Source organism: Corvus hawaiiensis, chromosome 18 (genome assembly GCF_020740725.1).
Source record: "Corvus hawaiiensis isolate bCorHaw1 chromosome 18, bCorHaw1.pri.cur, whole genome shotgun sequence".
In the NCBI taxonomy this organism is placed as follows: Eukaryota; Metazoa; Chordata; class Aves; order Passeriformes; family Corvidae; genus Corvus; species Corvus hawaiiensis.
In genome coordinates this window covers 6,426,180-6,438,632 of record NC_063230.1, presented here as the reverse complement: position 1 = coordinate 6,438,632, position 12,453 = coordinate 6,426,180, and the positions used below count along the sequence as shown (strand labels likewise).

Sequence of the window (12,453 nt, the reverse complement as noted above, 5' to 3'; positions counted from 1 at the left end):
CCCTCCCGCCGCATGCGCGGAGCGGGGCCCGCACTAGGCCGCGGTGCCGCCCGTTGTCGCTCCCGCCGCCGCAGGGCCGCGCTCCGCTCTCCGGCCGCTGCCGCCGCCCCCCGCCCGCCGCCGCGATGATGATGATGGCGCTGAGCAAGACCTTCGGGCAGAAGCCCGTCAAGTTCCAGCTGGAGGAGGACGGCGAGTTCTACATGATCGGCTCCGAGGTGCGGCCCGGGCGGGAGCCGGGCCCGGGCCGGGCTGGGAGATACAGGGGGCCGGGCCGGGGGATGCGAGGAGCCGGGCCGGGCGGCGGGGGAGGCGGGAGGCTGCGCTCAGGGCGGGGAAGGGGCGGAGGAGAGCCCTGGCGTGGGGGAGCGGCCTTCTGGCCCCGCGGGTCCCCTGTGTCCCCCGGTGGGCGCTGCCCGAGGGCCTCGGCCGTGCTGGGGGAACTGGGGGGACCAGTGCTCCCAGTGAGGGCGGCCCCTGGGACGCGCACGGGTACGTGGTGACCAGATCCTCGCCTGATCGCAGCCTGAGGCCCCGCTTCTGATCACCGAGAATTTCTGTACACAGTTGTTGAGGAGTTTGGACTATTTCATGTGCTGCGAAGCAGCGAATCCCACACCTGAGCCTTTGGGCTCAGAAACAGCACCAAAATCAACCAGTGCAGCTCCTTCTGCCTTGTGCAGACGAGTCTGGTCAACAAACACTGGCGGGCAGAGTTTTAGCACCCCATTGTCTGTGCTGACACTGTGTTGTCCCGTGCTGAGAGAATGTTTAGCCTCCCTGAAGAAGAGCCTTATCCAAGCAAGAAACACTTTAGCACCAGAGAAACAGCTGAAACCAGGAAGAAGTGTTAGTCCCCATCTTGATGCAAAAAAGGGAATACTGGATAAGTTTAACTGCCAGCTGTATAGGTTGAGCAGGGACTAAACACCCCTTCCTCTCTCATGTGAAATATCGAGTTTGAAAGAAAACTGTAACTGCAGTCAGTTGAACTGTAAGATTGCCATACCAGGTATATGGAGAAGGAAGAGGGTTCTTTTTTATCTACCATTAATTTCTGTCTGTTGATGAGCACTGTAGAGTGAAAGATACAGCTAAAAACTGAGATCAAAAAAGAGTTTTCTCAAACAAGGAATAAAAACCTTGTTGTGTGACAGTGTGCCAGTGTCCTGTCAGTCTAAAAATTTGATTTCAGAGTCTAGAAATAGTTGTGTTGTTCAGCAAGGCCTGCTGTAGCCTTTTAGCACAGGTGAGGATCTTATGCCAGGAAGAACAGAACTGCTTTACAGATGGTAAGTAAATCTGAAAGATGACTATTGGCAGCAATCACAGTTTTGATGTTCAAAGGGTTTAAAACAAAATACAAGTCTCTGGGCATTTGCTGTTGTCAAATAATGTCTAGATGACTCAGAGGTTCAAAGTAAAAATAATGTGTCAGAGAGCTGGGTATCTGGTTTAGTTTAATTCCAACTGAGCATTGCACACTGATGCAGAAACTGAAGTAAAGAAGGGGTAGGTTGTTCAAGAATACATGCAAATGAATGGAGTGTTTTCCTATTAAATTTTCTATTATCAAGGGCTGGGAGGTTTTTTGTATCTAGTGAATAAGATAGCACTAGTGAAATAAGTGCTGATAAAAATTTTGTCTTCTGTGTTGCCAGAAAAATCTTGGTGCTGTTTGATGCCAAACACAGCACAAAAACCCAACAAAAACACCCTCTTAAGAGGTCTTTCTTATCATTAAAGAGAGCTGAATTTCTTCCAGCTTCTGTTAAAAATCTCTTAAATGGAATACCAGGCCACATCTCCACTTCTCTTCTTGTAGGTGGGAAACTACTTGCGCATGTTTCGGGGTTCCCTGTACAAGAGATACCCCTCGCTCTGGAGGCGACTGGCCACAGTGGAAGAACGGAAGAAGATAGTGGCCTCTTCACATGGTGAGAAGATGAGTAAACATTCCCAGTAATGTTTATCGAAAATTTTGCCTTGAAAAACTGTTCCTGGCGATTCAGAAGCTTGTGCACCTTGAGGGCTGTGTGAATCACTTCAGATTGGCCCAGTGATGGAGCACCCTGCAACGGTGGCACTGGTGGCTCCTGGCTCAGCCTGGCAACAAGTATCACCTGATCCAAAACGTTCTGAAATGGAAACATCCACCATGGAATTCCTGGGGTTGGCTACATTCATCACAAAGCAAAAGCCACATCTCCAAATCAATACAATATTTCAGAAGAGATTTTTGTAGACTTAAGAGGGGCATCCTTGTCTCTTTCGTCAAATAGGGAGGAGTGTTGCAAGAATGCCCCATTGAAGATGTGCATCTTTGCTTAACTTTGCTTCTTGCAGGGACTGGATGTTTGTGCCAGCCAGAATTTGTGGTGTGTTGCTACTGATATGACTTCCACAGGGAGAACATTGGTATTGTTTTTGTTGAGGGACTAATAGCAAGCAGTTAAATTTCTTAGCAATGTGACTTCTTGTATGTTCTGTAGACTAAAGCATAATAAAAATAATTGTTTACTCTGGGCTTATGTCTCTTTCCTCCAAGCACCCTGCTGACCTCTTGCTTTCTTTTTTCCCCCAACAGAAAATCAGCGGTCTCACAGTCCCCGAAGATGTAAGTCTCATCTGCGTGTTTTTCTTAGCTGTGCTAGAGGAGGAATGTCCACTGTGACCTTTGGTGCTATTACAATAATATTAATGCCTAATCCTCTTCCTCTGATCTCTCCCTGTGGTCGCCCTAATTGTGCCTCCCAATCCCATGCCTAACTCTTCTTTCTCAGAACCTTAGCAGGTCTCCCCAATGCAGATGGTCTCTGTCATTCAGCAGGAGCTGTCCTGAGGTTTCTCCCCCTTTCCTGAGTCTTAACAGCTTTTCTATTGGTCATTGCATCTCTATTTCCGACCTTTAAGTCCACTGAGGGTTGATTATTTTCTGGGCCTTGTAAATATCTATGAGAAGATGAAGCCCAAAGGACACTTGTATCTCTGTTTTAGTCCCTCCTGCAGTGACTGAGAGGGCTTGTCACTATGTAGCCTGTTAATGCTACAGTGCTATGTAGCCCTTTTCCATGTTAACTATTGGCATCTTTCCTGGTAATAGATCATGGCTATACAACATTAGCCACTAGCGTGACGCTGTTAAAGGCCTCTGAAGTGGAGGAGATCTTGGATGGAAACGATGAGAAGTACAAGGCAGTGTCTATCAGCACAGAACCTCCTACCTACCTCAGGTAACCAGTGTCGGTAAGGGCCAAGCTCAGAACGGAGCTGCTTGGAAGATGTCAGCTTGGGCAGGAAGCACAAGGAGTTGCTTAAGCCCAGGCCGTTGTGCAGGGGTTGTTTGCCAGTCTGCATTAAGTCATTTGCACTGTTGGGCAAATGGGGATCTCCAGAGTGTAAGGATTGGGTTACTGCCCACATAAAACAGGAAGAAAAATCTAAGTGTTTGATGATACAACTTCTTTTGCAATTACTGCATTCCATCTGTAACAGATGTTTTACAGAACACTCTCTGCACATACTGCCTTCTGGAGACCTCGCATTTCTCAGCAGTCCTTTTGTAAAGTATAGACAGAAAATCCAAATATGAATCTAGTATTTATAAAGGTGCACCTGGATTCATATCTGATGGATATTTGTGAGCTGGAGAATGGCCTTCCGAGAGGCTGGTGTGGAACATGAGTTCCTTGTGAAACAGTAATGTTGATGGTTCCAGAATAAAATAGCAGGAACTTGTAATAGGACTTAAAGCTTAAAATTACACCATTCCTTAAGTAGCAGCAGTGGTGCTGAGGGCCTGCAGGTTAACATCCCGTCTCCTTCAGAGAGCAGAAGGCAAAGAGGAACAACCAGTGGGTGCCAACCCTGCCCAACAGCTCTCATCACCTGGATGCGGTGCCATGCTCAACAACGATCAACAGGAATCGCATGGGCAGGGATAAGAAGAGAACATTCCCTCTGTGGTAAGACAGCTTCCTGCTTCTGGAAAGTGGAAACAGTTACCAGAATGACATGCTGCCAGGGTAGTACTGATGAGTTCATGTAATGTTGTGATTCATCCCTAACTGACAAAAGACCTACAGGTCATTAATATGGAGGTTCTTAGTTAAATTGTATGTCTTGAGGCTCTTTGTTACAGTAGCCATCCATGGCTCAGAGCTGAGGCTTTCCTTTTGTCAGGAAGATGGTTCATTTTTTTCCCGATGAGTTCCTTCTATTTCCTGCTGATTTGCTGAGCAGTTGTCATTTGAGGAGCCTGCAGACCCTCTGGTTCTCACTGACATATACCAGTAACTTTGATCTGCTGAAGCTCACGACTAACATTTTTTTCCATTATAAAAGTTGAAGCAACCAAGATAAATGTAATCCTAGAAAGCTTCCTTGTTTTAGTTGCAGGAATGTGTTATGATAGATGTAATAAAAGCTGATAAACTGGTATTAGTTGCCATAGCCCTGTAAGCTTGCATCGAAGAGTCTGTCTGTAGACTGATCGGGGAGCTGGAGTGTGGGGATTGCTTCCAGCAAATGTTGCCTTCCCTCTATGGATGCCAGATGTGTCATGTGCTCGTTGCATATACTGTGTTGTTGGTCTTCACTTTAGCTTTGATGACCATGACCCAGCAGTGATCCATGAGAATGCATCCCAGCCAGAGGTTCTGGTTCCAATCAGGCTTGATATGGAAATTGATGGGCAGAAACTCAGAGATGCATTTACGTGGAACATGAATGGTATGTAGCAAGGAGAGTTTCCTGAGGCTGGAGAGATAAAGTTGTGTCCTTCACCAAATGTCCTTGCCCCATAGAGACAAAGATTTAAAGCTCTCCCACTTTGGACTGTATTCAGTGCTTGCATCTCTTAGCAAGTGCTCTGCCACTTCCATGTGTTGTAGTCATTCCTGGACATGTGGTCTGAAGAGTTTAACTGGCATATTTTCCTGAGCCAGTTCATCAGCTCAGTGGTCTGAGAGTACTCTGTTAGCTGAGGTTAATGGCTGTGGCTTCTGTGGCCACACTGTCTGGATACCATGGAGTGGGTAAAAAAGGCTGTAAGTCCCTGTATCAGTGTGTATGTCCTTATAGACCTGGTACAAAACACCGTTTCAAAAACAAAAGGTAATGCATTTGGAATTCCCTTTGTCACCTCACCCTGTGGGAGTAATTTTGTATATTCTGTAAGTGGCAGACATTAATTTCTAAGAAAGTTTACAATGTTCATTCTTGTTCTGTACAGAAAAGCTAATGACCCCAGAAATGTTCTCTGAGATTCTTTGTGATGACCTGGATTTGAATCCTCTGACCTTTGTCCCTGCTATTGCATCTGCCATCCGACAGCAGATCGAGTCGTACCCAACTGACAGCATCCTAGAAGATCAGTCAGACCAACGAGTTATTATTAAGGTAATACAGGAAGGCAGTAGAATGAGAGCAAAACTCTCATTTGGGTTTCTCTGCTTATATTATGGGGGACTAGGAGTACAAAGGCTTCCCTCAGAGCAAAGGAGCTCTTAATTCCAGTCCTGCAACCAGATTCTGTTTTGTCCTTTGTATTGACAACAGAACCAAGGTGATAGATTATTAAACATCCACCTGCCCAGCCTCTGAGATGATGAAATAGTTCAGTTAAAGCATTAGCATCTGCCTTTGGAAGAGCTGAACCATAGTGAGCAATGCTGAGTTGTCTTCATGCTACTGGAATTAAGAATTTAGTTAAGGAACTCCGCAGATGAAACAGGAGTTACTGCTCTGTTCTCTTCAGCCTCTGCCTCCTCAGTTCAATTACCTTGGACAAACCTTTGTGAAAGTGGAAACAAATAACCTGTTTCTTCGCTTATCTCCAGCTGAACATCCATGTAGGAAACATCTCCCTTGTAGACCAGTTTGAGTGGGACATGTCAGAGAAGGAGAATTCACCAGAGAAGTTTGCCTTGAAGCTGTGCTCAGAGCTTGGCCTGGGCGGGGAGTTTGTCACTACTATTGCGTACAGTATCCGGGGACAGCTGAGCTGGCATCAGAAGACATACGCCTTCAGGTACTGAGCTGCCACCTCCTTGTATGGCTCTGGGGTGTGTTTGTACTGCATGGGTATCTGCATCAATGGAGCTTAGAACAGCTGACCTGATGCAGAAGGTTTTGTTTGAAATTAGTCCTTATGGCTTGCACCCATTCTGTCCATCTTAACAGTATTCTGTGCTTGTGCCTAAGTATCTTTTTTCCTGTTGGGTCTAATAACATGTCAGGACCAAATACTGATGACTGTCAGTGTCTGCTGACAGAACTAATTAACAGGGACAGTCCCTCTTCCAATGTAAGGTCATGATGAGCCCCAGAAACATTTTTTGTTTTGTTGGCTTTGCCTAACTTGGGCCATCCACCATTTCAAGCTTTGGTTTTTTGAACTTGGACTGATGGAAACTGTACCTCTCTACCCAGGCTGATGTTAGAGGTGGCTTGATCACAGGCCCTTCTCACAGCTGGAATGCAGCATTGTCAGCTTCGTAATTTGTCTCCTAAATGGCTTCCAGTTGTGCTGTGCAGTGTTCTGTGGTGAGTTCCTGCACTGATGTTATCCACAGCACAGTGCTGAGTCTGCAGCTGTAACAATCCTTTAATGTACACTCTGAGGTTTTGTGACCTTGGGTCATGGTGACAGTCAAGGAAGTTTAAAAGTTCAGCAAATGCTGTATTTGCAGAGGAGGGAATGGTACTGTTGACACCAGTTTTTTAGGGGTCAATTCAAGGAAGCAGGATGACCTGCCTGAGCAGCAAAGGGAAACATGCCTGGCCCTGTCCTACCTCAGGCAGAGGGCAGGGAGTAGTTGGAGTGGGAGCAAGTAAAGAGGAGCTGGAGACTGTGGGGAAGCTGGCTGCTGCCATGAGCTCTGGTCCTTCTTCCTGCTCCATCTGAAGGTTTCCTGTCTGGCCAGCCTTCTGTGAGAAATAGACACTGATCTGCTCTGACCCAGTTGCTCTTGCACTAGTCTCACTCTGCTTCCTCTGGATGTAGTTTTTATCCTGCCAGTCTTCCACAGCAACTACCTGGTTCTAAAGTGATCCCCAGAGTGATTCATATTAGAAAATGGAAAGGGTCCCTTTAGCACATGTGAATTAAACTCTGAATTAAATTGTTAGATTGTGTGTCCATCCTGCTGATGTTCCTTGGAAGGTGGGAGGTGGCTCCTACCTTTCCCTCCACAACACCTGACTGGTATTTTCGGTTCTGGCTTGGGACCACATCCAACAACAACAACAACAAAGCAGTGGGTGGGCATTCCTGAGAAGCGATGGGAACTTGCAGGGTGGTAGATGAGAACCTGATACCTGTTGTACTGCAGCACTGTCTGCATTGTGGCCTGCAGTAGCAGAGAGTGAAGTGTCTGTCCATTCTTCCTGTGCTTCTCCATGTATTTCAGATACCCAAGAAAGTAATCTGTGTATGTGTTGACTCTTGGGAGTGGGGTTCATTTTTCCATTTGCTGCCGCTCAGTCGCTGGAACTTGCAGCAAGTAAAGTTTCAGTCAGTACTGCCCAGGTTTATGTTAATGCCAACTTCACACTATTCTCTCTAAAAACATATATTGGACCATGGTACTGAAGGGTGCTTCCTTTTAGGGGTAGTTCAAACAGGCAGATTTCAGGCCTCCTTTAGACTGTGGCAGTATTTTAAGAGGGAGAATGAAAAACTAAAAAAGGAACCCCAACAGAACAAAGTACGTAGACATGAGCTGTTCAGAGAGAAGAAAACATCTAATTGAAACCTCATTTTTTCTGTCATAGTACAAACATGTCCTCCTCTTCCCTTTTTTCTTCCAGCAAAGGAGTACTTTTGAAACCTTACAGTGATTAATGATATTTGGGTTCTGTGGTTGGTTAGTTCCTGAATTTTCAAACCACAGGGGTGGTGGTTGCTCCAGCATCATTCCATTGATGTAAGGAAAGGGTCTGCTTTCGATGTATCAAAAGGACCTTAATATCTCAAGGGACTGGGGTTTTGAGAAGTCATGTGCCTCTTAATCATCTGAGGGAGAGGTGAAACTGTCTTTTAGTTGATGAAAGCCAGGGCACTTTTTTCAGCTGGCCTGCTCTGTGCAAAACAAGGAAAGCCTGAAGTCCAGTGGAAGGGCAGGACTGGAGGCAGACAGGTAACTGCTGCCTGTGGGATTTTCAGGGGGAGCATGTGCTACGATGTTCCCTCCTGGTACTGAGTGTTTCTGGTGGCAGCACACAGTGCTTCATAGCCAGTTTTGCCTTTGGGACCTGAGTGATGGCCCAGGTTCTCTCACACACCAAACCCACATGCCTGAGGAGTCACCTTTCCAAAAGATGGTGTGTTTCCCTGCTTTGTTGGCATGCCCCTGACACTACTGCCAGAGGCCAGGACCCTGAGCAGAGGCAGTGCCTTGCTCTCCTGGGATGCCTGCAGCTGACAGTGCCTTTCAGCCATTCTGGCAGCAGCACTTTCCTCGTCATCAGGAAAAAAACAGGGGAGGAGGAGCTGTCTTACTGTAGAGCTTGGGAGATTAAGGAGGATTTTTCAGTTTCTCTCTGATTCTTTGCTAAAGAAATGTAGTATCTGAATTGCCTTGCAATTAGGTTATGCATGAATCCAGCTTTCCATCCCCCATTTAATTCAGTGAATGCTCAGTGTTAAGCATAGTAAGTGAGGTAGAGATCATGCTATCAGTAACAAAAACCCAGTTAATATCTAGTATTTGGCCTGGAATGTGTGGCATTCTAGGACTAAGATGAAATTCCTGGGTTTGAGTGTTGTTTAGTGGATGTCAGCAGTACTGGAAGTAGATTTGATTAAAGCTTCCTCCCCAGATCAGATACCAAAGGCTCTGGATTAATTTTTCATGGTAGCATTACTTTGAAGACTTGTTATTTTAGATTATTAGCTTTGATGCAGATGTTGTGTGTTCCCATGATGATTAGCATTTGCATTCCTTCCTGGGGGAATGAGAGGGCTGCCTGTGAGTGCTGAAATCCTGTGTAGGGGTGCATGTCCCTGGGGAGGGGGCCGGATGTGTGTGCACACCTGTCCCAGGGCTCCTCTCTCTCACACACACACACACACTTCTGCAGCTAAGGCTGAGCCACTTTAGAAAATTCAAAGCAAACATTTACATTCCGAGGCTCCTCTATATTTATGCAGGGCTTCCGGCTCCACTGTCAATATTTGGGAAGCTACTCTTGGTCAATTCCTGTTGACTTTTACTGAAAAGCAGCTAGTGAAGCAGTAAATATTTTTGTGCATGTGATAATACAGCTGGTCAGGGCAGAGAAATCTCTGAGGAACAGATCTTGTGATCTGGGACACAGCCTGGTGTTTCATTGCTCGTTAGCCACAGCCTCTGGTTGCAACAGCAGGTCTGAAAAGACTGCTCTTTCCAGTATCAGGCTCCCAAGAAAGCCAGACTTCTGCCAGGGAGGAGCTGTCAAGAGGTGTGCTGACTATAGTTAGTAAGTCAGAGCTGCAGAACAGCAAGGCTAGACAAGGAGCCCTGTTAACATTCCCAGCTCCAGTGCTGCACTGGGAGTACACCCAGGACTAATGAAATGGGATGAGCTGTGCCTTTTGGGGTTGAACCCTGCCAGCCAGGTATGTAACGGCCTGTGTGGGAGAGAATTGCAGGTCCAGCACAAATCCCTCTCCAGTGGTGGCTGGAGATGGATGTAGCTGCTTTCCCAGAAACTTCAGGTTCCACAAGATTGTAACCAGGAGCCTGTGGTGAACTTCAGGGAACCAGACTGTACTAAGCAGAGTGAAGAAGGAATGCTGAAGCCTGAAACACTGCAAGTGATGCTCTGTTGTCCTTGTGCTTGTGTCTGGGCTGGTAACCCACGGGAGTGCTCTGGGGCCACTGATGGATGTTGCTTTGTTGCCCTGTGCCCTGCAGTGAGAACCCTTTGCCGACTGTGGAGATTGCAATTCGCAACACGGGGGACGCTGACCAGTGGTGCCCTCTCCTGGAAACCCTCACAGATGCCGAGATGGAGAAGAAGATCAGAGACCAGGACAGAAACACAAGGTACTGCCACTACTTTAGACAGTTCTCTTGGCCTGTCCCTTGACAGAAGTTACAAGCTTTGATGTTTGTCTTTCCCTCCTGAGAGCCAGCTGGCAGGATGTCAGACTTGCACACCACAGCAGAAAGTTTAGCTGCAGGGTATTAAACTGTTACCACCTTCCTCCACAAACATCAAAATGTCTACTTTAACCATCTCCTGCTTGAAGCGAAGTTTCCTTTTTGTTTTTTTAAACTGTTTTTTTTTCCCTGGGCTCTTTGCTTGTCCAGGGGGGTTGTTTGTATAGGAAGGAATCAATCGAACATACTGGAGTTTCACACACTGTCATGCTACCTAGAATCCTGCCACAAAGCTTCCTTTTATGTAGTGTGAAGTTCAATTTGATGTAGCAATGGGCAAGCTCCCAGTTCTAGCCTGACTGATGCCAACCTGTTTGCCAGCATGGGAGCACTCTGTGGTTCCAGGAGAAGCTCTGCCCACCAGAGACCCACTAAGTGATGTTTGGCAAGCAGTTGAGAGCTTGCACCTACTCCATGAAATTCTTCCTGGAAGATACAAATGAACAGCTAGTATCTCTCCAAAAGATACATTGTGGGAACAGTAAATATACTGGCTCAGCTCTTCCCCACGATTTTTTTTTACTGCCCATTAACAGTAGCACAGTCATTTTGTATATCAGCTATGGCTGACTGAAGAGTTTACAACAGCAGCTGGTTCAATCCAAGTTAATGAGTAAAAGTGCCCTAAAAGCTGTTAGTGAAAATAGTGTCTTAGCCTTATCACCAGGGGCATTCTCAGGTGACTGAGGAGTTCTGTCTATGAATAAACCTGTCTAAAAACTGTGGCAGCTTCCCCAAAAGCATTGGTTTTGGTAAGACCTCACATGACTGTAACATGCACTTACTGTACCTCTCTCTCTCTCTCTCCGTTAGGCGCATGAGACGTTTGGCCAATACTGCTCCAGCTTGGTAACCTTCCTGTTGTGACACTGGTGCTCTTCCTACAGACTTTATCCCTATTCCTCTCCCCAAATGGATCTAGGATTGGCAGGGGTCTTTCTGTCTCTGAAGGGGGCACATTCCACTTGCCACAAGTTCCCAGTACTGCTGACTTCTGCCCCCACCCCCTCCACCCAAATGCCACGTACCAAGAACGCTGCATGAGCAGCGTGATCTAGCTCAGACCTGTGGCAGGTGTTGGAGCCCTTATATACCTGTGTGTGGACAAGTGTAAAGATTCTTTTGTATAGGTGCAACGTGCACTATTAGGACAACTTTTTAAATAAAAGGAATGCATACACCTTGGGCTGAGTTCAGTAAGTTGAATGAACAGTGAATCTCACCATGTTTTGTGCTGTTCTGGTAACTGAGGAGTCCCAGGGCCTAATATTAATGCTTTTGGGTATAGTGCTGAACACCCAACATGCATTCAGTTTTCCTGGGTGCTTTACTTCAACAGGTAAAACAGCCCAAAACCTTTTGGTGCAGGGGAAGGTGAGAAAGAGACTTAAAACTAGAAGCAGCAAACAAATCTCTAAGGATTGGTCTGTTACCACACTTGGCACAGTCTGTAATGAACTCGGGGAGGTGTTCAACTGGTTTACTCAACAAGGTAGAACAATTTAACTGAAATCACAGACTTAAGAGTCATTTCTGTCAGATGTCAGCCTGGTGTGTGGTGAACCCTGTTTTCTCTGAAGACTGCATCTGGAAAACAGCATGGTATCTGAACTGGTACAGCAGGTAAAGCCTCCAGTCACTGAGACTGCAGCTTCTCTGCAGCCAGTGCCTTTGCTGTGGTCACTGTCAGCACACAACACTGCCAGTTACAGTGCACAGAGCACTCAAAGCAAAGTGGGTGTAATGACTTCTCTTAGCACTGCAGTGTCAGGATTTTGCAACCCTAGAAACAACCTGTCTTTCTCTAGGGAGTTTAAAAACAAAATCCATTGAAGTGAGATTTAAAGAAAAATCCAAGCTTGCTTACAAACTAATTAAAATCTATCTTGCTGTTGAGGTACCCCATGTCTTTGATAAGAGTTCCTACCATTCACTGCCAGAACTGATGAGTGTTGCAAGCAAGGCAGATTTTACTGGCAGCCTGACAGTTATGCATAGGCCTTTATGATAAAGCCATAGGTTATATGATCCTTGCTGATCCACCCACCCTGCTAGCACAGTCAAGAAACGCTTTCTGGCCTTAATTTATCATGTTTAGATTTGAGTAATAACAGAGACAGTTCTGATTCCTGGCTGGGAGGGAACTTTTTCCAGATGTTAAGTCAGCAGAAACTGAAAACCTGCAATTTAGTAATAATATTATTCAGTGTTATCCTAGGCTCCTGTGCCAGAGTCATACTCCATCCATTACTTCATATTAGAGAGGTTGAAAGGTTATTTGAGCAAGTAAGACAAAACCTGGAAT

At 46.2% G+C, this 12,453-nt stretch overlaps 1 protein-coding gene across 1 annotated transcript; it reads left to right on the top strand.

The window, feature by feature from the left end:
- Nucleotides 1-37: 37 nt before the first annotated feature.
- On the top strand, nucleotides 38-11,328 carry SMARCB1 (SWI/SNF related, matrix associated, actin dependent regulator of chromatin, subfamily b, member 1). Its single transcript, XM_048322798.1, has 10 exons — nucleotides 38-218; nucleotides 1,826-1,937; nucleotides 2,588-2,617; nucleotides 3,104-3,233; nucleotides 3,828-3,965; nucleotides 4,604-4,731; nucleotides 5,234-5,400; nucleotides 5,841-6,031; nucleotides 9,900-10,031; nucleotides 10,962-11,328. Exons 1-10 carry the CDS (start codon nucleotides 126-128, stop codon nucleotides 10,999-11,001), a joined length of 1,161 nt encoding a protein of 386 aa, XP_048178755.1. The 5' UTR covers nucleotides 38-125; the 3' UTR covers nucleotides 11,002-11,328.
- Nucleotides 11,329-12,453: the final 1,125 nt, after the last annotated feature.

Excerpts from the sequence above, each read along its gene's own strand:
- SMARCB1 (XM_048322798.1), top strand. The coding sequence starts at position 126 with ATGATGATGATGGCGCTGAGCAAGACCTTCGGGCAGAAGCCCGTCAAG. Across the intron at positions 219-1,825 it reads TCTACATGATCGGCTCCGAG|GTGGGAAACTACTTGCGCAT; the intron begins GTGCGGCCCGGG and ends CTCTTCTTGTAG. Across the intron at positions 1,938-2,587 it reads GATAGTGGCCTCTTCACATG|AAAATCAGCGGTCTCACAGT; the intron begins GTGAGAAGATGA and ends TTCCCCCAACAG.